Here is a 23,355-nt window from a genome sequence, read left to right on the forward strand (position 1 = left end):
AATAGAAAGATGTTGGATCTGGGGGTGGGAGGGAGGGAGATGATCAGTCTTTTATGGAAGGGACAGAGGATGAGATTTGATCGACTACCTTTCTGTGGTTATAATCAAAGCAGTTTACATATTATATACAGGTACTTATTTTGTATCTGGGGCAATGGAGTGACTTGCCCAGAATCACAAGGATTCAATTTAATTAAATACATACCTTTACATGTGCGATTATTCATGACTTAAAATTGTTAAATCATGCAATTATGATTTAAAATTTGAAGCAAAATGCAACTCTAATTGTTGTCAGTTTTGAGATCATGTTCTTACTGGAATTCTGGGCAGTTCTCTGCTCTAGTGTGTTGAATCTGCGTTTTCATGTCATAAGATTGAAAAGGATTAGAAGGCAAACCTAAAACTTTTATTTGGAATGCTCTAACGCAAAAGTGCATTTCTTGTACGTGGCATAAAGTAAAAGAATGGAGCGCAACAGCTGTTTGCACATTGCTATTGTCATTTGAATCTGTGGCTCTTTCAGTCCCATGGGCCACTTGTGCTCACGGCTGATGATTTTAGAAAATGCTGATTTTTCCGAGACCCTGAATGTCCCAGTCCATTTGGGGGCTTGAGCAGTGATAATTCTCCCAAACACAGAGTCCACCCCACTTAATCGGACTGGCTCTGGTTTAATGATGTCCTTTTTGTTCTTGATAGTTCTCTGCTCAGAGGATGAGCCAGGCAGCCTGGAGTTTAGTTCGGCTTCTAGGGCTGTGCTGTCAATGACGCCTGCAAGTTCCTGAAAACGCAGCTGCACTTCCAGATCGGATGTGTTGGCCTGGAAGCACTGTGCTGCCCTGAAGGGGTGCTTCGTAGAAGGTCTGGGTGTTGTACGTCGCAACCACTGGAAGCTCTCATCTAGTGGTGTCCATGGTGACCAAAGTTGGTATCCTGCCATACTCACATCTAGCACACAGTAGGGAAAGCTGTTAGATCTTATGTCAGCATTTCCTGCATGCAAAAAAGTAATATATAAAGTCCACCACCTTCAAGAAAGACCTAAGGTGCCAAACAAAACAGACAAGAAGTTAGGTAAGTTTACAGCCAGAGAATGGGAAGAAGTACACATACAACTTTACGTTTTAGTATTTTTTATAAATCTAAAAAATCATTTACTAAAACTAGACTGACTCATGTGCTGATAAAAATCTCCAATTTACTCCTGTGATTAAAAAATTGTGATTCTATCTTTTTAATTGGCTTAAAAGCCTATGGGGCCGATATTCGGACTACATGAGCTAGCCGGAATGACTCTCGGGGTTGGTGCTGAGTCCAGATATTCAATGTTGGAACATTTCTGGTAACTGGCATCGAATATCCAGTCTATTCTTGGCAGCTAAATTTATAGCAGCCAAAATCAGACCAGATTGCCAGATTATAACATAGTAAATGATGTCGGATGCCCAACCATACACGCTCTATAAATTAATAATTTAATAGAAACAGTCCTTCTTCTAAGATATTTCTGGGCCAGAAACCCAGAGCTCTGCCCTGTAGTGTGCTTAGGTTCTATCTACTGGAGTCTCCGTCAAAGCTCACTCCAGCCACTGAAGCCCTCCCTAGCCCGTCCTCAACTGAATAACCATATACGGGATTGGCCGGTGACCAGCGATTATCATCCACGGTAGCAAATTTTGACCTGGATATTCAATGCCAGTGGTGCCGATGGCTGGATAATTAAGTGACCCAATTTGGCTGCTCAACTTAGCCAGAAAGTGGTCTGAACTAGCCGCTAACCTTTACTATTCAGTTGCCATCTCACACTGCATATTAGTGCTTAGAAAGCTAAGGGCTTTTTAGCTGGTCAACGCCAATGATAATGATTGAGTAGCTAGCAGCCAGACAGACCCTTCTAAATAGCAGGTGTATCTTTGGCCGCTCTGACTTAGCTGGTCAGCTGACAAATATTGGCTTGGTCGGCTATGTCTACTACAGCTGAACTTAAAACAGACATTCAATGCCAGTGGTCAGAATTTCCGGGTTCACCACCAACCATGGGAAGTAATCTGAATATCAGCCCCTAAGTGCTTATGAATGGGGAGAGTACAGGGCTGGATTAATCCTTCAATGGGCCCCAGGCATACAAGTATACTGGACCCCTGGCCCCGTCCAAAGTAAAATAATTTTCTTCCAACTTTGCTGTTTGGACATTTTGGGCTAGATGCACTAAAGATAGCAACTCGATCGCTGTTGGCCGATTCTTCAACAGCAATTGATGGACTATCAAGTTTGCATGCTCAGTGGGCGATTGACACATGCGTGAAGCCCTAACAGCAGTCACAGTGTCCTATTTAAAAAAAAAAAAAAGCCCCCTGAGCCACCGTCCCCCACCCTGAACCCCAAAAAGATGGCAGAAGGGATGCCCACTCCCTCCTGCCAGTAAAGACCTCCCCCTCCCCTCCCACCAAAAAAGGCAGACCTTCCTGTACCTTTTGTTGGGGAGGAGGGGTGCGAAGTCCATGTCCTGTAAGAAGTCAGCTGGAATCAGCATCTCGCAACACGCAACACACCTGGAATCTGCCAGGACACCAGTGGTGTAGTAAGGGTAGGAGGCTCCTGAAAGCGCCCCCACTCCTCCCCTTCACCCACGCCACACTTGCGCGCTTCCTCCCCCCATACCTCTTAATCTTTGCCAGCACGAGCGGCATCTGCAAGCATGCTCTTTGCGCCAGCATTGGTTTTCCCTCCGACTTGTGACCCAGAAGTGATTTAGAGGGCAACAGTGAGAAGTTGCTCGCGCTAGTGAAGAGAATACGGAGGTACGGGAGGGATAGTGCGAGGGTGGCGTGGCAGGGTGGTGCCAGCATCTGGGGGGGTCCGCACCCCCTTTACCACGCCACTGACCGCAGCAGTTTGCAATACACTGCTCTCATGCATTCTAGGAGTGTCATTCTCAAAAATACTTGCAAATGTGGAAAAGAGCTGTTAGCACTTGCAAGCAGCTGGCCAATGAGCAACGTGTGAAAAGTCTTCCTAAACGGGTGTAAACCTGTCGCTCAGCCCCGCCCTCGCTCGTGACGTCCTCCCCCCTACTCACCGCTGCAAAGGGCGCCTCCCTCCGCTGCTCTCCTGGGCTGGGCTGGGCTCGGCGCATTTTTCTCTTCGCTGCCTCCTAGCAACCCCACACCAGGCGCGCGCTGCAGCTGCATCCCCGCGGTTACCATGGAGCCAGGCGCGAGATGGCAGCTGGAGGACGAGAGGGGCGGAGCCTAGGCCCAAATGCCTGGCGTTGGTTCCAGTAGCCATTTTGGCATGAGCGGAAGAGACTGTTGCCAGTGGCACAGTAAAGGGGCGCTATCTTGGTGGGGGCAGCGGTGCCACTTTAAGTCTTACTGGCCAAGATTTAAAGAGTTCTGCTGCTGGAGGACAGTGGGTGGGAGGGAGAGGAGGAAAGAAGAAGAATTGGGGTGAAGGAGAGGAAGGGAGAGATGATCACCTACATACCCCAATTCATAGAAGACACTGTCTTATTTTCAGAGAAACACAGTATCTATAATACCATTTTTTCCATTTATTTTTCATATATACACACAATATAATCTTATTAACAATACATAACGGTTAACCCCCAAATTAAACTACGCAAAGCACACCTGGCCTTGGTCACACATGCAGAACACAGATAACCCCTAAGCAAATACAGGACCACAAACTAAAAGGACTAATATATACAAACCAAACCCTAAAATTCAAGACTCTGCATGCATTCCAACCCTAGAGAAATAGAAACATGCATTTCTTTCTGAACAGTGCAAAATATAGACAGAAGATGTCATTTCTCAAAACTGACACAATTCAATCATGAAATTGAAAATAAAATCATTTCCCTTATCTTTGTTGCCTGGTGATTTTGGTTTTCAAACCATCTTTCCCAGTCTCTGGCTGCACTTCCTTCTGTCTGTGCTCTTAACTGTGTATCCAGGGCCACCTTATCCATTCCCTGGTTTTCTCTCCTTCACTTACTGCCATAAATCCATCTTTAGCATTAACTTTTAACATTCAACTTTCTTCTCAAAATCTACTTTTCCATGCCTTCCCTTCCCATCTATCCGTAAGAAGGATTTTTTATTCTCTCTTCCCCGTCGCACCCATTGCTGTGCACCATCTCCTCCATCCCTAACCACCATCTCTCATTCTTCTCCCATGGTTAGATATCTCTGTCTTCCCCCTTCTCCCCTCATATGGTCTGGCATCTTTCGCCTCTCCTTCCCATAGCCTGGAATATCTCTCCTCTTCCATGGTCTGGCATATCTCCCCTCCCTCTTTCCGAGGTCTAACATCCTCTCCTTTCTGCGGTCTGGCATCTCTCTCTCCCCTCTTTCCCTTCCATTCTGTTATCTGGCATCTCTCTCTCCTTCCCATTCCAGTAGTCTGACATCTCTCCTCCCTCCCAGTGTAATATTTCTCCCTCCCTCCTTCCTCTCCACCACTATCATGTCCAACAATTCTCCCTCTTTCTTCTTTTCCCCATATACATCATCTCTCTTTCCCTCTCACGCTACACACATATGTCCAACAATTCTCCGTTCCTTTTCACTCCACCACAGCAGCATTTCTCTCCTTTCCCACTACTCCAGCTGTACAGCATCTCTCTTTTCTTCCTTTCCTAACCCCCTACCCCTGTGCATTTGTCCTTCCCAACCCCCTGATCATCTGTCCTCTCTGCCTCCCCATCTCCCTACCCCCTGCACCCATCCTCCTTTCCCTCCTCGTCAGACTCTGCACCCAGCCACCCCTCCCCCTCCTGCCAGACTCTGTACCTAGCCTTTCTCCCTCCTCCCCCTGTCAAACTCTGCACCCAGCTCCATCCTCCTACCTCTTCTGGCCTGGTGGTCCAGAGGTGCAGCGGGCAGGAGCGAGCTTTCCTCGCTCCTGCCCCGCTGCTAACCCAGTTGATCGCAGCTGGTTTCTTCTGCCACTGAGCAGCAATGAGCTGGAGCGAGCTTTCCTTGCTCCTGCTTGGTGCTCAGCGACTTCTTTGATTAGCTCCTGTGAATTTTCATGAATCGTGAGAATTCGCGGGAGCCCAAGAAGCCGCTGAGCACCAAGCAGGAGCAAGGAAAGCTCGCTCAACTCATTGCTGCTCAGTGGCAGAAGAAACCAGCTGCGACCGACCGGGTTAGCAACGGGCAGGAGCGCAGAAAGCTCGCTTCTGCCTGCTGCACCTCTGGACCACCAAGGATAAAAGCAAGTGGCAATTTTTTGGGGAGGCCACGGCCCCTGTGGCCCCCCATTCCGGTGCCTATGATTAGACCTATTATGATTTTTTTTGATTCAATTAACTTTTCCCACCCAATCAAGTGTTTTTGTTTTTTTGTTCAAACGTCCTGGCAGGTTTATTTTGTAACTGTCAAAACCCCCCCAAAAATGGAGCCACACGGTCCACGCAAAATAATAACAGATAACAACACATCAATGGAACCCAACCAACATAAGAATCAATCAATCTAGTTCCTTTCAGATTTTTAAGTGTTTGATTTTTCTAATTATTTTTCAATTTATCCTATAAGTTGGAACAAAGATATACAAACATAGAACCAAATCTTTTCCAGTGAAGAAAAAATGATAAAACTAGAGGGCATAATTTGAGGTTATAGGGAGGAAGACTTAGGAAATTCTTCACGGAGAGGGTGGTGAATGCCTGGAATGCCCTGCCGAGGTAAGTGGTGGAGAGGAAAACAGTGATGGAATTAAAAAAAGCGTGGGATAAAAATAGAGGATCTCTAATTAGAAAACGAAGGATGTAAATTAAAGAACTAAGGCCGGTATTGGGCATGGCCTGTGTTCTATATATGGTGATTCGATGTAGGATAGGCTGGGGTGGGCATCAATGGGAACTCCACTAATAAGGAAACATGAGGATGTTACTGCACAGATTATGATAGATATCCTACAAACAACAGGATGGTTGGATAGGCTGGAGTGAGCTTGGACGGCAACTCAACATTTGGAACCTAGGCCAATACCAGACTTTACAGTCTACGGCCCAGAAATATCAAAGAAGTTAATCTAATCATGTATTTTTTAAATGGGTATAACTTATGGGCAGACTGGATGGACCGTTTAGGACTTTTATCTGCCATCATTAATTATGTTGCAAAGATAATTACTACTATTAATTATTTCTATAGTGCTACCAGACGCACGCAGCACTGCAGAGTCACAAAGAGTAAGAAAACAGTCCCTGCTCAAAAGAGCTTACAATCTAAACAGACAAACAGGATGTCATGGATATAGTCAAGGGGAAAGGTCACTCAGAGGGCTGGGTTGGAGGGCAGAAGAGCAGGGTTAAGGATTGAAAGCTATATCAAAAAGGTGAGTTTTCAGTCTGCTTTTAAACAAGGGAAGGGGCTTCATAGACAAACTCGGGTAATTTATTCCAGGCATAGGGGACAGCTACATGAAAGGAACAAAGTCTGGAATTGGCAGTGGAGAAGGATAACGCTAAGAGTGACTTATCTGAGGAATGGAGTTCTCTGGGAGGTGTATGAGGAGAGAGATTGAGGGGCAGCAATAAGATCTTGAACTGGATGCGATGGCAGATAGGGAGCCAGTGAAGTGACTTAAGGAGAGGGGTGACATGAGTGTAGCGAGGTTGGTAGATGAGTTGTGTAGCAGAGTTATGCACAGATTGCATGGGGGAGAGGCGACACTGAGGGATACGTTAGGAGTAGGTTGCAGTAATGTGTGATTTTTGTTTGATTTTGCTCACTCACACGGATGAAAATGGGGAGGGGGTTTGACCTGTGATTATATTAAGGCAGTACCATTCAAGATACATTGGGTCTGCTTCCTTGTATGAGGTCTTTTTATCCCTCTTATAAGTTAAATGGAAAAATAATTAAGAAATCAAATGCTTAAAAATCTGAAAGGAACTAGATTGACTGGTTCCTATGAGGTTTATTTTGTAGCCTCTTGACCCACTTCACCCCCTCACGCTTTGCCTTCTCGAACCCCACACCGGCACTGTGGTGCAAACAAAATACACATTTAGGTCCTAGCTCACGCTCACTGTCTAACACCAGCTCTGGCAGGACACACATTTCAAATCTGACATATTGTAATCACAAAATAGAAAATAAAATAAATTTTTTCTACCTTTTGTTGTCTTGTCATTTTATTCAAATCATGTTGGTCCCAAGCTCTGGTTTTCTTCTGTTAACTTGCTCATCAGGGTCTTCTGCCCATTTGATGTTTTCTTCTTTCTCCGTGCTGCCCCATCCATCTTTGCACCTTCCCTTCCACTGCCATATCTGACATTTCTGTTTCTTCCCATTGTACCATGTCTCTCTATTCTCCTCTGTGCATCTCTCCCTCCCCTCCATTATCATGTGCAAAATTGTTTTCTCTCCTCCCTGCCCTCCACTCTATGTCCAACATTTCTCCCTCTTCATGCATGTCTCCCTCCCCACCACCATATGCATTTCTCCTCACCCCTTTCTATATCTGTTGCATCCCTTCCACACCTCCACCCCATCTCCAACAATTCTCCCTCCATGTGCAGCAGCTTTCTCTCCCTCCCTCCTATCTCCCTGTGCAGCAGCTTTTCATCCCTACCCCCTATTCCCCTGTGCAGCACCTCCTGACTGATTTCCCCCCCCTCCCTTTTGGGCTGCAGAAGCTGTTCACGGCCTGCCTCGCCAGGGCTTCCCTCTGCCTCGTCATCAGTGACAGGCAGGCCAGGAACAGCCTGTTCAGAGCACTGCTTCTGTCAGCTCTGTGATCCCCACAGCAACACAAACAACCCAGCATCCTTATTTCCCACCTGAAGAGCTAAGGGAAGAAAAACATCACACAAGCAAATAAGGATTATAGTAAAAAAAAAGGCTTTCTGAAGGCAGGATCTGGTCAGTTTAAAGGCAACTGAATTCTCAGATCTGTCTCCCAGATTCTCTGCAAGCCTTGTGCCTTTTTATTACAATTTAGATCAAAATTGCGCATGTATCTAATAATCACCATATCATCTGACACAATATGTCACCTGATACAATACATCATTAATTCTCATTGCCATCAGGCCATTTTCATGTCAACAAAAACCCATTACCATACTGGACAAAAAAACACAGGCACCAGAACTTAGATGTGATCAGATGTGATGACGTAAAAGCCATCACTAGTACATTACATAATAAAGCATATTTGATCCTGCATATAGTACTTATCAGAGTATGATTTTAAGGAAGTTGTTCAAACAGTGGTACTCTTAGGGTTAGATTACTGCAATATTGTTTTGGGGGGATCCTAGCAACTTGCATGTCACAAGACATTATATTGCAATGTACTGGTTGACCATGGAATTTTGAGTAAAATACAAATTATTACTGATGGGTTACTTGAGATTTAATCATATGACGCCTAGGTAGGTATTTAAGTGATTGTCTGGCACCATATGTTCCAATGAGACAATTAAGAACTTCCATTAAGACAAAAAGTCTTCACTATGAAAATACAAGGAAAAGTGTGTTTTCTTGTGCAGGGCCTATGGAGTGGAACAAATATGTATTTGCGACAGGAATTTAAGCAAATGTTAAAACCCCCCACTTGAAATATGACACTTAGGGCTTCTTTTACTAAGGTGTGCTAAAAAATTAGAACACATGTGCATAGCCGGGATTAGCCATGCGCTAATGGTCAAATTCCAGATGCAGGAGCTGTTCTCGGTACTGTACCTTCCTTTTCTACTGAAGGTGCTTTCCACCTTCCATATCAACCAGGAGGTCTGTTTGTCTGCGCTTCCTTCCTCAGCTTCAGAGTGACAGGATCAGATCTTGTGCAAGTTGGATGCCACTCTTTGGAGAGGACAGCACAGTTACTTACCGTAACAGGTGTTATCCAGGGACAGCAGGCAGATATTCTCACGTATGGGTAACGTCACCGACGGAGCCCCGGTACGGACCTCTTTAAGATCTTAGAAAGTTCACGACAGCCTGAACCGCGCATGTGCGAGTGCCTTCCCGCCCGATGCAGGGCGCGCAGTCCCTCAGTTAAGATAAGCCAGCTAAGAAGCCAACCTGGGGAGGCGGGTGGGTTGTGAGAATATCTGCCTGCTGTCCCTGGATAACACCTGTTATCCCAGGACAAGCAGGCAGCATATTCTCACACATGGGTGACATCACCGACGGAGCCCCGCAGCGGACAGCCTCGAAAGCAGACTTGCTTGAAGATCTTTATAAGAGCTTCCGAGTGCTGCACCGCGCATGCGCACGTGCTTTCCCGCCCAAACTAGGGGGCATGTCTCCTGTGAGGATCCTCAGTTCAAGGTTTTCCACGGAGCCGAGAAGTTGTTTTTCTTCAGCTCTGCAGCAATCTGCTTTCTCTTCACCGCGGCTGATTCTTATTTCTTTTAAGTTCGGTCGCTGTGTTTCTTATTATTCTCCTTTTATTTCAAACAAACAAACAAAAAAATATTTCTAACAGAAATGGGATGGTGGGAGAGTTGGCCGTAAGAAAATAAATTTTAACAATATAGATTGGCCGAAGTACCCATCCCGTCTGGAAAAAGACTCCAGACAATACTGAGAAGTGAAGGTATGAACTGAGGACCAGGTGGAAGTTGCACAGAGTTCCTCAATAGGAGTAGATCTGAGGAAAACCACAGAAGCTGCCATAGCTCTAATTTGTGGGCTGTGATACGACTCTCCAGTGCCAGTCCAGTCTGAGCATAACAGAATTAGATGCAGGCAGCCCAGCCAGTGGGAAATCGTTCTTTTAGAAACAGGACACCCCAACTTATTAGGATCAAAAGAGATGAACAGTTGGGAAGATGTTCGATGTGTCTGAAGATCATCCATGTGAGCCCCCCAGACACAAGGAGATGCATCTGTCATGAAGACCTTGTGATGATGGGGGCAAGTGAAAAAAGGAGACCTCTGAATAGATTGGAAGAGGTCATCCAGCATGAAAGCGACTGCAGAAGAGAAGATGTCACATATAAATCTTGTGAGAGACGAGCCATCGCTTGAGGCCACTGAGATGGTGTTACATGGACAGTTGAGTTCATGTGGCCTAGAAGAACCATCAGGTGTCTGGCAGAGATAGATTGAAGAGGAAGCAATTGCTGACACAGACAGATGAGAGCCTGAAGGCGATCTGGAGGAAGAAACGCTCTCATGAGAGTGGAGTCTAGGATTGTCCCAATGAACTGCAGACGTTGAGTAAGAACGAGATATGATTTGGGGAAGTTGACTTAGAATCTTAGTTACTGAAGAAAAGAAAATGGTCTGAGACGTTACTTACACCACGTCCAGAAATGAACCAGCCAACATCAACCAATCGTCCGGGTAAGGAAAGACTTGAAAGCCTGAGATTGGAGAGATGTGGCCACTAAACTTAGGCACTTCGTGAAGACTCTGGGAAAAAATGCCAGGCCGAAAGGAAGCACCTTGTACTGGTAAAGACACCAATTGAGTTGAAAGGTACTCCTTGGAAGCCGGATGGATTGGAATATGCATGTAGGCTTCCGTAGAATCTGGATAGCAGAGCCAGTCTTCCAATAGAGGAGAGGAGAACGCAGGATGAGGAAAAGCATCCTGAATTTCTCCTTGACGATAGGTTGAGAGGTCTGAAAGTCAGGATGGGTCTCAAACCATCAGCCTACTTGGGTACCTAGAATGAACAGGAGGAAAATGCCTGACCCCGCTGATCGAAGGGAACTTCCTCGATGGGATTAAGCAGTAGAAGAGTTTGAACCTCCTGAAGAAGGGAGGACTGTGAAAAGTCCAAAACAGATTAGCTTGGGAGATGATCTGAAGGCAGGATGTGAAAACTGAGTATGTAATCCTGCCACATAACAGTGAAAATCCAGAGATCTGAGGTGATGAACTCTCAACGATCTATGAAGAACTGAAAATAGCCTTCAATGGGTTGAGGCATTAACTGGAAAAAAGGGGAGATTGATTATTCTGAAGAAACACGTCAAAAAAGGCTGCATGAATGTGTACGGAACAGTCTATGGGTTGCTGTTTTGACTGTCTCCTGGACTGAGACTGGAACAGAATCAAAGGTGTAAAGGGCCGAGAAGGAGGAAGCTTCATGGTGGACATGCCCAGTGTCCTATCTGGGCTCGCAGCAGAGAACATCTGAGTAGCCTTTTCCATGAAAGGGCAATAACTTGTCTCCTAAACAAGGTGCATATAGGAGGCTGTCGTGGAGTGCAATGGTCAGCTGAGACCCCTCAAAGCCAGGCAAGGTGCCTCATAGCAACTGACAATGCTGCCGCATGAGAAACCAAGGCAAAGGTGGCCTGTGCTGATCCAACCATGCACTTGCAAAGGTGAAGCAAGGTTGAAATAAAATGCTGAAAAAACTAGGAGTTTATGTTCCAGAAGATATTTTGGAACGTTGTTGCACCAAATGGTTCAGGTAAAAGGAAAAGGGAAATACCAGACCGGTTGGCCAAGATAGCATTCTGATAGCGACATGAGCCAAACTGATGTAGTCTTGTCCTCTCCGCTAGGAAGTACAAAGGCACAGACATACACTCCTGAGAAGAGATGTATAAGGGAATGGAGGTGCATCAAATCTGAAAAGGAATCCATCCTGTATAGGTAGTCCAAAAAGCAGAAAGCCACCGGTATTGTAAGAGTTGCAAAGTTGGAAGAACTCCCTGGGTGGCTGATTAAAACTAAAGTATCTAAGAGTTGTTTAGATGCTTTAGAATCCCCCTCTAAAGGAATGGATAAAGCCCTAACATCTCCAGGAGAAATGTGGTAAAGGAGCTTCCTGAGAAGAAAGGCGAGCAGAATTACTCCCTGAGGAACCTTCGACATTGAAAAGCAAAAGTTCCTGTTCATAAACCCCTGAGAGATCTGAATCTCTAGCAATAGAGGGTGGTGCTGAACAGATGGTACCAAAAGCTCCAAATGCTTTGACTTGAGAAGAGCTTTGGTAGATGGTATCGATATGGAGGAGAAGATCGGTGTCGGGAGACCATCGATGTCAGTGCCGCTACTGAAAATTCCCGGGTAGGTACCACCGGAGGTGATGGCTCAGACTGAACCGGCACTGAGAGTCGATGTCGACATGGGAGTCGGCATGAGCAGCTGAAAATCCTCCTGTTAGTCCTCTTGCAGCAATTGCGTTATGCGCTGCATTAGAGAAAAGCACCGGTACCATTGACCTTTTTCAGCTGGTACCTTTGGCGCTGCTCGACACTCTGGAGATGAGAATGCCGGTATCAAGGCACTCATCGATACCAAAGTGGAGCAAGAGGTAGGGCTGTTAGAGGTCAGCAGGATTAGACTCACTGCTACTATGACCCGAAGCCCAGAGAGAGCAGGGAAAAGTTAGGCAGCCAACTTACCCACTGGAGGTGCGACACCACAGACAGCATAAGTAGATCCATTCTTGGCATTGATGTCAGTGCGGGCTTGATTAATATGGCCCGGCGTCGGAAAAGTAGTGGGCACTGGATTCTTGACGGCGCGGAACAGGAGCTGCTGTTGAAGTGGAGTGGAAATGCGCTGTTGAAGGAAAAAGCAGAGGAAGCAAAAATCGGCAAGGTCGAGGGCCTGACACTGCTAGAAGCAGCGGTGGATGGCGGTGACTGCAAGTGCCCGAGCACAGCAACTGCCTGAGAGAATTATCAGCAGAAGGGCCAGGAACAGTAAGACAGCCATAGGAGAAACAAAAGCTAGGGCGATCCATAAAGGCCTGCTGAACCAAAGCCCACAACAGGAAAAGAAAAAACAAAGAATATAAAATATCTTGGGTTTAAAAAAATAAATAAATAAAACGTAAATAAATAAAATGAAAGAAGAAAAATAAAAGAATAGAAACCTGACTGAAGTCAGAAGCCGCAAGAGCGGGAAGGGAGCGAAATGAAAATTTTTTCAACAGCCATTGAAAACATGACTTCTTAGCTCCACAGAAACAAAAAACAAACAAACGAGGGACCACGCGCCCTGCGTCGGGCAGGAAGGCACTCGTGCATGCACAGTTCAGGCTATTGCAAACTTTCTAAGATCTTAAAGTGGCGATGCACTTTTAAAGTGGTCCGTACCGGGGCTCCGTCAGTGACGTCACCCATACGTGAGAATATGCTGCCTGCTTGTCCTGGGATAATAATGATTTCCGGCTGTCTGATCACCTCTTTGTCCTGACTGCTGCGCCTCGCTGTGGTCAGCTAGCATTCAAGACTTCGATCGCTCAATGGGTTCGACTGGACATTTGAGGCCAACAGTGTGTCAGATTTTAAGAGAAAATGGGATATACATGTGGGATCTATAGGGGAGTAAGAATCAGGGAGTGGGTCATTGGTATGGGCAGACTCGATGGGCTATGACCCTTTTCTGCCGTCAATTTCTATGTTTCCACATCTTATGTCACCTGCAGCAAGCAGCTAGCTGCTGGTTTCTCTTAAGACCCATTCAACTACAAGTGGGCATCTCGCACGATTCATCCAGATGAAATTTTCAGGATGGTTACTGGGTCCTTTCTTCATACCTTTCCTGGTTTTACTGAGCTCAGATGCTGTTTTGGGGACCTCAGTGTTAAGGACAGGATCTTCTGTCCTTCCCTGGCTAGTACCATTGCTTTGGTATCCGGAAAGGACTTAAAAGAATGGAAGATTAGGTTTTTACCTTCAATAATCTTCTTTCCGTTAGTCCCTGTAGGATTCCATATGTTCTGCCCTCTCTGTATATGCTTAGTTGTTTGGAATAGCTTGCTTCTTTATGCCTCAATTATTCTCCTTGCAGGCTTGAAGACTTTCCTGCCAGTTGACAGATCCTGTGGGGAGTTTTCCACTTCTGTGAGTATGCTTAACTGGAGGCTCACTGCACACAGCAGGTTAATTCTACATTGTTCTTCAATGTTTTTCTGGGGTGCCGAGCTCTACGCTTGTGGAAATGGTGCGGTATACAAACCTAAGGTTTAGTTTAGTTTAGTTTGCCTTTACTTGGTTCATGTTTTGCAGAGAGCAGTTCAGAAACTGTTTATGTTGCTGGGGATCTTCCCCCGGAACCCCCTTGTTATGGATTTGTTCAGGTATGTTGTTTGGGTTTGGGACTCAACTGGATATAGCTCTAACTCTAAGGAGGAGGAGCATGTGCTCAAAAAAGTATTGGATTTCTACAACTCATGGATTGCGGGTTGGGATTGAACACCTAGCGTATGGAATACTACAGGGACTAAAGAAAAACAAAGAGTGAATAAAAAGACTGAGCACCACAGGTCTCTCCCTTTGGTTTTCTTTGCTCTACTTTGAGGAGGTAGGATATCTCCTGTTTGGGACCAGAAAGAAGATCTTTCACTAAATTAAATAAATAAATAATAATGTAACTACAAATAATGGAAACAACCTGCAAAAGTGGCTATTCAGAAAATATTTGTGGAATACAGTATTTAAAGTCACCAAAACTCTGGTTAATGATGATTTCTGTGTTTCCTTCCTATGGTCTCATAGGTCGCATAAAAATCAATGGCAAGCTGTATTCAGCTTGCGGACTACAGTTTGCGAATACAGCTTGCCCACCCCTGCACTGATTATTGCATTTGGAAATTTCACCATATTTGCTGAAAAGCACATGTTAATCCCAAGACATAGTCACTTCAAAAGGAACTTTATTTTATTCTAGGCAATAATCTATGGACACAACTTTAGAGCTTCACATGCTCTCTTTCTCCCTTGAACTCTCCACATCCTCAGTTATTTGATTTTTCTCCCCCACTAGTTCCATTCTCTCTCCTTTAAAAGCAGTACCGATGGACCACAGAAGACCCTTTTTCATTGTAAAGTGCACGGTCAATCCAGAGGTTCTGAAAAGAATCAAGGGAAGCAGTGACTGAACCCCCCAGCCATGCAGAGAACTTTCTGTGCTGTGAAGCCAAGACATTGACAGTGAACATGCCATTTGCTTGCTTACTCAACTCCTTCTTGATCCTCTCTGAGAAGCCGTGGAACAGGGAGGATCCACCACACACCACCACATTGGCAAGAAGGTTGGCCTGCTGCTCAGGTTCACACTTATGGACACTAGTCATAGCCTGGACATGGAGGCCACCATCAGTGAGGCCAAAGACAGTGGGGTTAAAGATTGATTCAGGGCATCGGAACCTCTCACTGCCAATGGAGATTACATGGCCATCAGGGAGAGTAAAGTCCATCAGATAATTTTTTTCATTGCCTTGGATCTCTGTGTCATAGTCACTGGTCACATAGCAACATTTTTCCTTAATGTCACACACTAGATCCATTTCATCTTCATAAAATGGGTTCCCACATTCTCCCATTAGTTTGGCCAGATAGTTTGTCAGCACTTCACCTGCCAGATCCAGACGGTAAGTTGCATGTGGTAAAACATAGCCATCATCGATTGGGGTTGTATAAGATGTCCCATGACCAGATTCCACCACCAATCCGGAGACACGTCCACAGGAGTACAAGGACAGTAGGGATTGGTGTGAAATATACATAGCAGGTACACCAAAGTTCTCAAAAAGAAGCTCAGCAGTCTTCTCACGATTGGTCAGCGGGGACATAGGCACATCTGTAACCAGGACAGCCAGTTCCTCAGGACAGATATTCAGCTCTAGGTAAAATATATGATGCCATAACATTTCTAGGGCTTCCCAGTCTGTTACAATGCCATAGGTCATCACCTTCCTTTTTTCCACACTGGTATTATGTTTGGGAATGTTATCGCCAATATAATATAGAACATCTGTAATTGTCACCATGGGTACCCCAACAGTGGTTTTCAGTACAGATCTTGGTTTTTCATCCCCGGAGAAGCCTGACTTGGTATAGCCAGTGCCTGTGTCTATCACAATTGCAGCCAGATCCCTGTAGTTTGTAGGGGAGTTGGAGGAAGATAGGTCTCCAGATGATTCTGGAGCATTCAGCATCTTGAATTTCTCAGCAGCAGAAGGACTGTTGAAAAGTTACCTTGGATCCAATTTTTTTCATGTGGGTTTATAACTATAAATCTTAGTTACTGATCCCATGATATTGTGTCAAGATGTCCATGACAGTTGCCCCTCTGTCATCCCAGCAATGGGATAAGAAAAAGAGAATGTTCTTAGTAGTCCCTACTAGACTAACTCAATATTAATTCTGTAGTCACCATGGTGATCCACTATATGATGTCAGCAAGAAAGCCTCAGAACCTTACACAACACAAACACTCTAAATTCCAAAACCAAAGAAAAGCACTGGTTTCTGGTGTCCTGAAATTTTACAATCATGGCAAGTGTGACTGAATTTACCAGCAGTCCAAACATCACCTTTCATCCCATGTGTCACTGAGATATTTATTTCCTCATTCTCTTGCTCTTTCATTTGGCACCCTCTTTACATCCTATACCCTTCACAAGTCACTCACTAGTTCCATGCCCACTAGTTCCGTTCTCTTTATTTCAGTCCCCTCCCACGAGACTATCTTGCTTTCTTCAGCATCTACCATGTTGTACTGTCCCATTGCCTTCTATACTGGCTCTTCCCCCTTCCAGTTCGACACATTCTACTAATGCTGTTAGCAGTGATAGAAACATGACAGTAGATAAAGACCAAATGGCCCATCCACTATCTCTTGCTCTCCCTAAGAGATGTCATGTGCTTGTCCTATGCTTTCTTGAATTCAGACACAGTCTTTGTCTCCACTTCTTCTACCTGGAGACTATTCCATGCATCTACAGCCCTTTCTATAAAAAAAGTATTTCCTTAGATTGCTCGTGAGCCTATCACCTCTTAGCCTATGCCCTTTCAGTCCGAAGCTTCCTTTCAAATGGAAGAGACTTGTCGCATGTGCATTTATTAAATGTCTCTATCATATCTCCCCTCTTCCGCTTTTCCTCCAAAGCATACATATTGAGATCTTTAAGTCTGTCCCCATATGCCTTATCATGAAGACCACACACCATTATAGTAGCCTTCCTCTGGACCGACTCCATCCTTTTTATATCTTTTTGAAGGTGTGGGCTCCAGAATTGTATACAATATTCTAAATGAGGTCTCACCAGAGTCTTATACAAGGGCATCAATACCTCCTTTTTCCTACTGGTCATACCTCTCCCTATGCAACCTAGCATCCTCCTAAGCTTTCGCCACCACCATTTCAACATGTTTGGCCACTTTAAGATCATCACATACAATCAAACCCAAGTCCCGTTCTTCTGTCATGCACATAAGTTCTTTACCCCCTAAACTGTACCGTTCCCTTGGGTTTTTGCAGCACAAATGCATGACTGCATTTCTTAGCATTAAATTTTAGCTGTCAAATTTCAGACCATTCTTCAAGCTTCGCCAGGTTTTTCTTCATGTTATTCACACCATCCCAGATTTTGGTATCATCCGCAAAGCGGTAAATCTTACCTGACAGCCCTTCAGCAATATCATTTATAAAAAAGTTAAAAAGAACAAGCCCAAGAACAGAACCTTGAGGCACACCACTGGTAACATCCCTTTCTTTAGAGAGATCTCCATTGATCACTACCTCTGTCACCTTCCATTTAACCAGTTCGTATGCTCCCGGAGGCGCCTCCAATATAGGCGGCCTGCCTGGAGAGCATTTAAAAAAAACGCCGTGTCTCCCAATTGGCTGGTTAGACAGCTGTAGGATGCCTACAGCTGCCTACAATCGGAACGCAGTTTACAGAATCCAGGCCTTAGTGTCTTCGCGGCGATATTCTCCAGTGGACCTCCTTATGGATTGTTGTTGTTCTTTATCTTTCTCCTTCTATATTCACTGCTCCTGTGGGGGGGTAGCTTGGGATCTTCTCTCTATACCTTTCCTTTCCTCATACCATTTCGCAAAGCGTGGAGGATGAGGCAGGTAGGTTGCCTCACTCCCTTCTTGACAATCCCGATTTTCTGCCAGGTCTACACAGACTTGCGGGACTGAGGGGGCGGGAGGAGAGAGACACCACCCTGAGGAGTATGTTGCAACTGGGAGGCAGACATTTTCCTTCTTTCACTCAGATGCAGTCCCAATGGGAATTACCTGCAACTAACATTTATACTTACTTCATAATTAGACATTACCAATCTTTGATAACAACTACAAAATCAAAAGGAGGAAAGGGGATGAAAAATCAGTATTATTAATCCAAAAAATTCTCCAAGACCGTTCAAAAAGAACATAAAACACTTAAGCAGTGCAAGTCAAGGAAAGCGAAAGAAAAAGCCTCAGACTCCACCAACCTCGCATCACAGGCGTAAAAAACTTTCGCTGCTGAAACTATAGCAAAGCTTAATAACTGATGAAATAGCAGTCAAACTATGCTCAAAAACACTCCTAACAACTATGAGCAGCCAGCCGACGATCGTTTCACAGCCACTCTGCCATTTTGTCAGGGCTGCAATGGCTCACATAAAACAGGAAACAGAGGCCCAGATTCACTAAAGATAGCGATTCAATCGCTGTTGGCCGATTTTGAAACAGCGATTGATTCACTATCTTGTTTGCATGCAAACTCCCTGACTCAATTACTCAGTGAGCGATTGAGTTGGGGCAGAGCCCTGACAGTAGTGACAGGAAAAACAGCCTATCACTGATGTCAGGGCTTCTGTCTCCTGCCCACTGTCAAACTTATGGCAGGAGGGATGCCCACTCCCTCTTGCCACCGGACAGCAGACGAGGAGGCCACCTCACCCCTCTCCCCATACCTTTAACAAGTTGGGAGCAAGAGGGGTGCTCAGTCCCCCCCCCCAAAAAAAAAAAAAGATTTATATAGATAAAACAAAAAGAAAGATCTGCAATAGAATAAAGGAACATAGGAGATGCTTGAATAGGGGTATCACCTCAGCACCCCTTGAGCCACAGTACTGGAGACGAAGTTTACTGTACTCAAAATGTTAATACCAAATGTCAGGGATGTGTTTTACTCCAAGAGGAGCAAAAATTTATCTTTGATTTCATGGCTTAAATGAAGAAACAGATCTAGCAGTTTTCCTGTAATTTCCTAGTTTGTTTCTAGAGTAACATAAGTCATTTTTCCGTTCTTTGCTGGGACTTGTTTCTTTAGTACTTTGGGTTTGGGGAGGTCTGCGTTCCATGATGATGTGTTTGCGAGAGGGTGTGTTTGGTGGTGTAGGGCTGTCTTGGGGTATCTACAAAAACGGGGGAAGGGAACTCCTTTTGATATTAGCAATTGGCGCAGAGCCTTGATTTTCCCTTTATCATACTGAAGGGTCTCTTGCATGGGAGGCTCTTTTGAGGGACTCGCTGATATTGTTGTATTTTTCTTCTGAGTTTGTATTCTGACCCTTTTCACTTTCAACAAGCATATATTAAAAAAAAGGAATTTTTCCCACCACCCGAGGTGCCCTTGTTTTTTCTTTTTCCTATTGAGTGTTTTATTATTTTCTTTTTATATTGAATGGTCCTTTTTATTCATATCTATTGGATTCCTATATGGGGTGTCTTTATTTTTGGCTTATTTCTTAATTTATTCACTACATATTTCATCAATTTAATCCATGCTGTTTTATAGCCATGTTCCGTTTTTCTTTTCTTGTTTTTAAATAGTTTTTAGTTCCCTATTTTGTCTTTATACTGATGGTTTAGTTCTGTGATGTCACATTTCATACGTCCTGCGTCCATACTTCCCACTGGCATTTGCAGTATGTTCGTACCGGCTCCTCTTAACGAGAGACCTTTGCGCACTCTTTTCTGAGCATCCAGCGTCCACATTTCTCACCACTCTATATGCTATTTTTAACGCGTTTTCACGTCAGCGCATTCTTGGTGGGAGACCCTTGTATACCCTGTTGATTGAATTCTTTTTGGGCTTTTCTACAATAAGCATTTGATCTTTTTTCTTTCCTCCTTTTCTCATATCTGCTTTAAATAGACTTATGAGTATTCTTCATTATTTATTTTTTAGAGCACCACAGACGCTTACAGTCTTTTTAAAGGTAGGAGTCTCTTTAATCTGTTGCTTAACCTTTTAGCTGGGTGCTCAGCATTTTAATATGATGCCTAATCTCGCACTGGAGTGACACTTAGTGGGTAGGTCCAATACTGTCTATCACATAATTGCAATGGTATATCACTAATAATAAAACCCTAAGAGCGCATGCGCACTTCTACCTATGTGATCCGTAGCTCCGTGGCTGGCAGAGAAATGTTAAAGGGTGCGTCGCGTGCGCATGTTCGGAGCTGACATCAGGGAGAGAAGGAGACGGCAGCAACCGAGCGACTGAGCTAGGGGAGGGAAAGCCACAACCACTACCGCTCCCTGGTCGCACGGTCTTGTCCTCTGCCTCCACTCTCCCCTCTGTGTCAGAGCACCGTTGCAGATCGCAGGAGCCGCGCTCTCTGCCTCCCCAGCAGTGAACCAACATCCCATACCTCTAAATTTGAGTTGGTTGGGTGGGTTGAAGATGAGGATCTGTTTATTCGCTGCCATGGCGCTGGAGGCTGGTGGCGCTGCCACAGAGTGGGGGTGGGGTGGGCTGGGGGGAGGGGAGAGGGAGGCCAAAGGAAGGGGAGCGGGCGGGGAACAGGAGGGAGGGAAAGAGACAGAAAGACAGACACAGACAGCGGCCAAGGAGAGAGAGAAAGAGAGAAAGACAAACAGACAATGGCCAAGGAGAGAGAAAGAGAAAAAAAGACATAGACAGCGGTCAACGAGAGAGACAGAAAGACAGCGTCCAACGAGAGAAAGAGATAGAAAGACACACAGACAGCGGCTAAGAGGAGAAAGAGACAGAAAGACATACAGCACACAGACAGCGGCCAAGGAGAAAGAGAGAAAGAAAGACAGCGGCCAACGAAAGAGACAGAAAGACACACAGACATCGGCCAAGGAGAGAGAGAGACAGAAAAAAAGGCAGACAGCATCCAACGAGAGAAAGAGACAGAAATACACACAGACAGCGGCCAACAAGACAGAAAGAGACAGACAGACAGCGGTCAAGGAGAGAGAAAGAAAGACACACAGACAGCCACCAAGAAAAGAGAGAGACAGAAAGACAGCGGCCAACGAGAGAGAAAGAGACACAGACAGCAGCCAAGGAGAGCGAGAGACAGAAAGACAGACAGCGGCCAAGGAGAGAAAGAGACAGAAAGACAGACACATAGACAGCGGCCAAGGAGAGAGAGACAGAAAGACAGCGGCCAACGAAAGAGACAGAAAGGCACACAGTGAGAGAGAGACAGAAAGAGACAGATAGACAGCATCCAATGAGAGAGAGAGAAAGACAGACACACAGACAGCGGCCAAGGAGAGAGAGAGAGACAGAAAGACAGACACACAGTGGCCAAGGAGAGACAGAAAGAAACAGACAGCGGCCAACGAAAGAGACAGAAAGACACACAGACAGCAGCCAAGGAGAGAAAGACAGAAAGACAGACAGACAGCGGGCAAGGAGAGAAAGACAGACAGACAGCGGCCAAGGAGAGAGAGAGACAGAAAGACACACAGACAGCGGCCAAGGAGAGAGACAGACAGCTGCCAAGGAGAGAGAGAGAGAAAGAAAGACACACAAACAGCGGTCAAGAAGAGAGAGAGAGACAGAAAAACACGTAAGGACATCATGTTTATAGTTTTTATTCATGTATTTCTATATGTATTTTGAATTTATATAAATAAAAGATTGTTTGTCTCAAGGTTAATGCGTTCTATCCGACTCCTCACTTGTTCCTTCGTTGTTGGATTTTACGTGGGGTTTCTGTTCCCTTAGCTTTTCCAGAGAAAACACACTAGGCAGAGAAGAATTTTGATATTATCTTTTAGCATAAATTTCTCTCTATAGATTGCATCTAAAGGTTTTCTTTCTTTAAGACTTTTAGACTTCTTTAGTAAACAATTGGCAGAATGGTGAATGTTAATTAGCTTGCATTACAATCCAGTATTAAGAATATTGAAATTGTCAGCTGAAAACTCCTTATGATTCATTCTTTAAGAGTACATATTATCAAATGATTTTGTATATTTTCAGATACATGTTTATCTTCTTTAACCGAAATGGATCAACTCTTTTAATACTTTGTAACATTTCTTTAAAAAATGTTATCTTTCAAAAAGCTCAGAAATTTTCTTCATCTGAAATAATCCCGCTGTCTAAGGGAATGTGCTGACTAAGTATTGGAGAGATGACGTACCAGTCATTTCAAACAGTATATAAGCAAAAACCCAACCCTGGTTCTTTGGAGATCCTTCTCCACAAGCAGGGCTGACTTAAGTCCAGTGTGCGAAAAGATCCTCCTCATACAAAGGGCAATTATTGGTTAAGTTTTATGGAAATGCATATAATTAATTGGCAGTTTAATTTTAATGTAAAATAAATAATTTTATAGAAAAAATGCATACCTCTGTGTGAGTTATTGGCTTAGGAAGTAATCATGTTGAGTGGGGACGTGGTTTCCCCATGCTCAAGAGACAAAACAGAGCACTCTGTAGGGTGCCATTGGGACCACATCTAATATTCAATTACGTAATTTAATTTAAATTTGTTATACTGTCATGTTTCGGGTGTTGTTTTAATTTAATTGCTCTTGGACTATTTTTTGACATCGCTAGCACACATAATTAATAGAAAATGAAAGGGAGAGTTAGAGATGTAGCATGGACTCTGGACTTTATTTGCTGGTTGGCAAAGTTCCAGAATTCCTGGGAATTCCTTGGCTACTCTTGAGTTCCTGTATATGGAAACTCTCACATATACATAGAGATATAAAAATTCTTCTTCTTCTTTTTTTGGGGGGGGCGTTTATTTCAAACGAGGTTCTTTTTGGGTTATAATTATGTGAACATCTCTTTGATTTAGTTAGTGAGAAATAGCTCATTATCCCTCCTTTATGGTGCCAGCCATGGCGGCAACAGCTTCGACCCTCATAGAATTTCTATGAGCATCGGAGCTGTTACTGCTTCGGTCGGCACTAAAAAAGGGGGGTATGTCATTTAATAAGGGAGCAATTTCATATGTGAAGTGAAATATTAATATTCTCTTGCATGTAATTTGCATTTCATAATATATTTCTAATTTTAAAATAATGAATAATAAAGTTTTACCGAAAAACTCCCATAGGACCGCGTCTAATATAAATTCGTTATACTGTCATGTTTCAGGTGTTGCTTTAATTGCCCTTGGACTATTTTTTGAAACAAAGTTTTATCACAACATCAACGATTGCACTTGTAATTAATATAAAAATACCAAATAAAACAAAAAAGAGAGCATTAAAGAAGTAGCATAGACTCAGAGTTTAGTACCCGAGTGTACGGTGGCTTAAGCTATGCTATTTGGAAGCATCTTTAGGCTTCATTCTGAGCTCTGTCTCTTTATTAAGTGTGGTAAGAAGAGAAGAAAGACTCACAGTACAGGCTTACTTTGAAATGGAAATATTTACAGATAAATAAAAA

The 23,355-nt window shown here is 44.3% G+C and overlaps 2 protein-coding genes across 2 annotated transcripts; both read right to left on the minus strand.

The window, feature by feature from the left end:
- Positions 1-409: 409 nt before the first annotated feature.
- FANCD2OS (FANCD2 opposite strand) lies at positions 410-994 on the minus strand. Its single transcript, XM_033925911.1, has one exon. It carries the CDS (start codon positions 941-943, stop codon positions 410-412), a length of 534 nt encoding a protein of 177 aa, XP_033781802.1. The 5' UTR covers positions 944-994.
- A 13,742-nt stretch (positions 995-14,736) lies between these two features.
- Positions 14,737-15,894, minus strand: LOC117351393 (actin-like). Its single transcript, XM_033926624.1, has one exon. The coding sequence runs from the start codon at positions 15,892-15,894 to the stop codon at positions 14,737-14,739; it is 1,158 nt and encodes a 385-aa protein (XP_033782515.1).
- Positions 15,895-23,355: the final 7,461 nt, after the last annotated feature.

The sequence above is a fragment of the Geotrypetes seraphini genome, chromosome 17 (assembly GCF_902459505.1).
Source record: "Geotrypetes seraphini chromosome 17, aGeoSer1.1, whole genome shotgun sequence".
In the NCBI taxonomy this organism is placed as follows: domain Eukaryota; kingdom Metazoa; phylum Chordata; class Amphibia; order Gymnophiona; family Dermophiidae; genus Geotrypetes; species Geotrypetes seraphini.

Excerpts from the sequence above, each read along its gene's own strand:
- FANCD2OS (XM_033925911.1), bottom strand. The coding sequence starts at position 943 with ATGGCAGGATACCAACTTTGGTCACCATGGACACCACTAGATGAGAGC.
- LOC117351393 (XM_033926624.1), bottom strand. The coding sequence starts at position 15,894 with ATGCTGAATGCTCCAGAATCATCTGGAGACCTATCTTCCTCCAACTCC.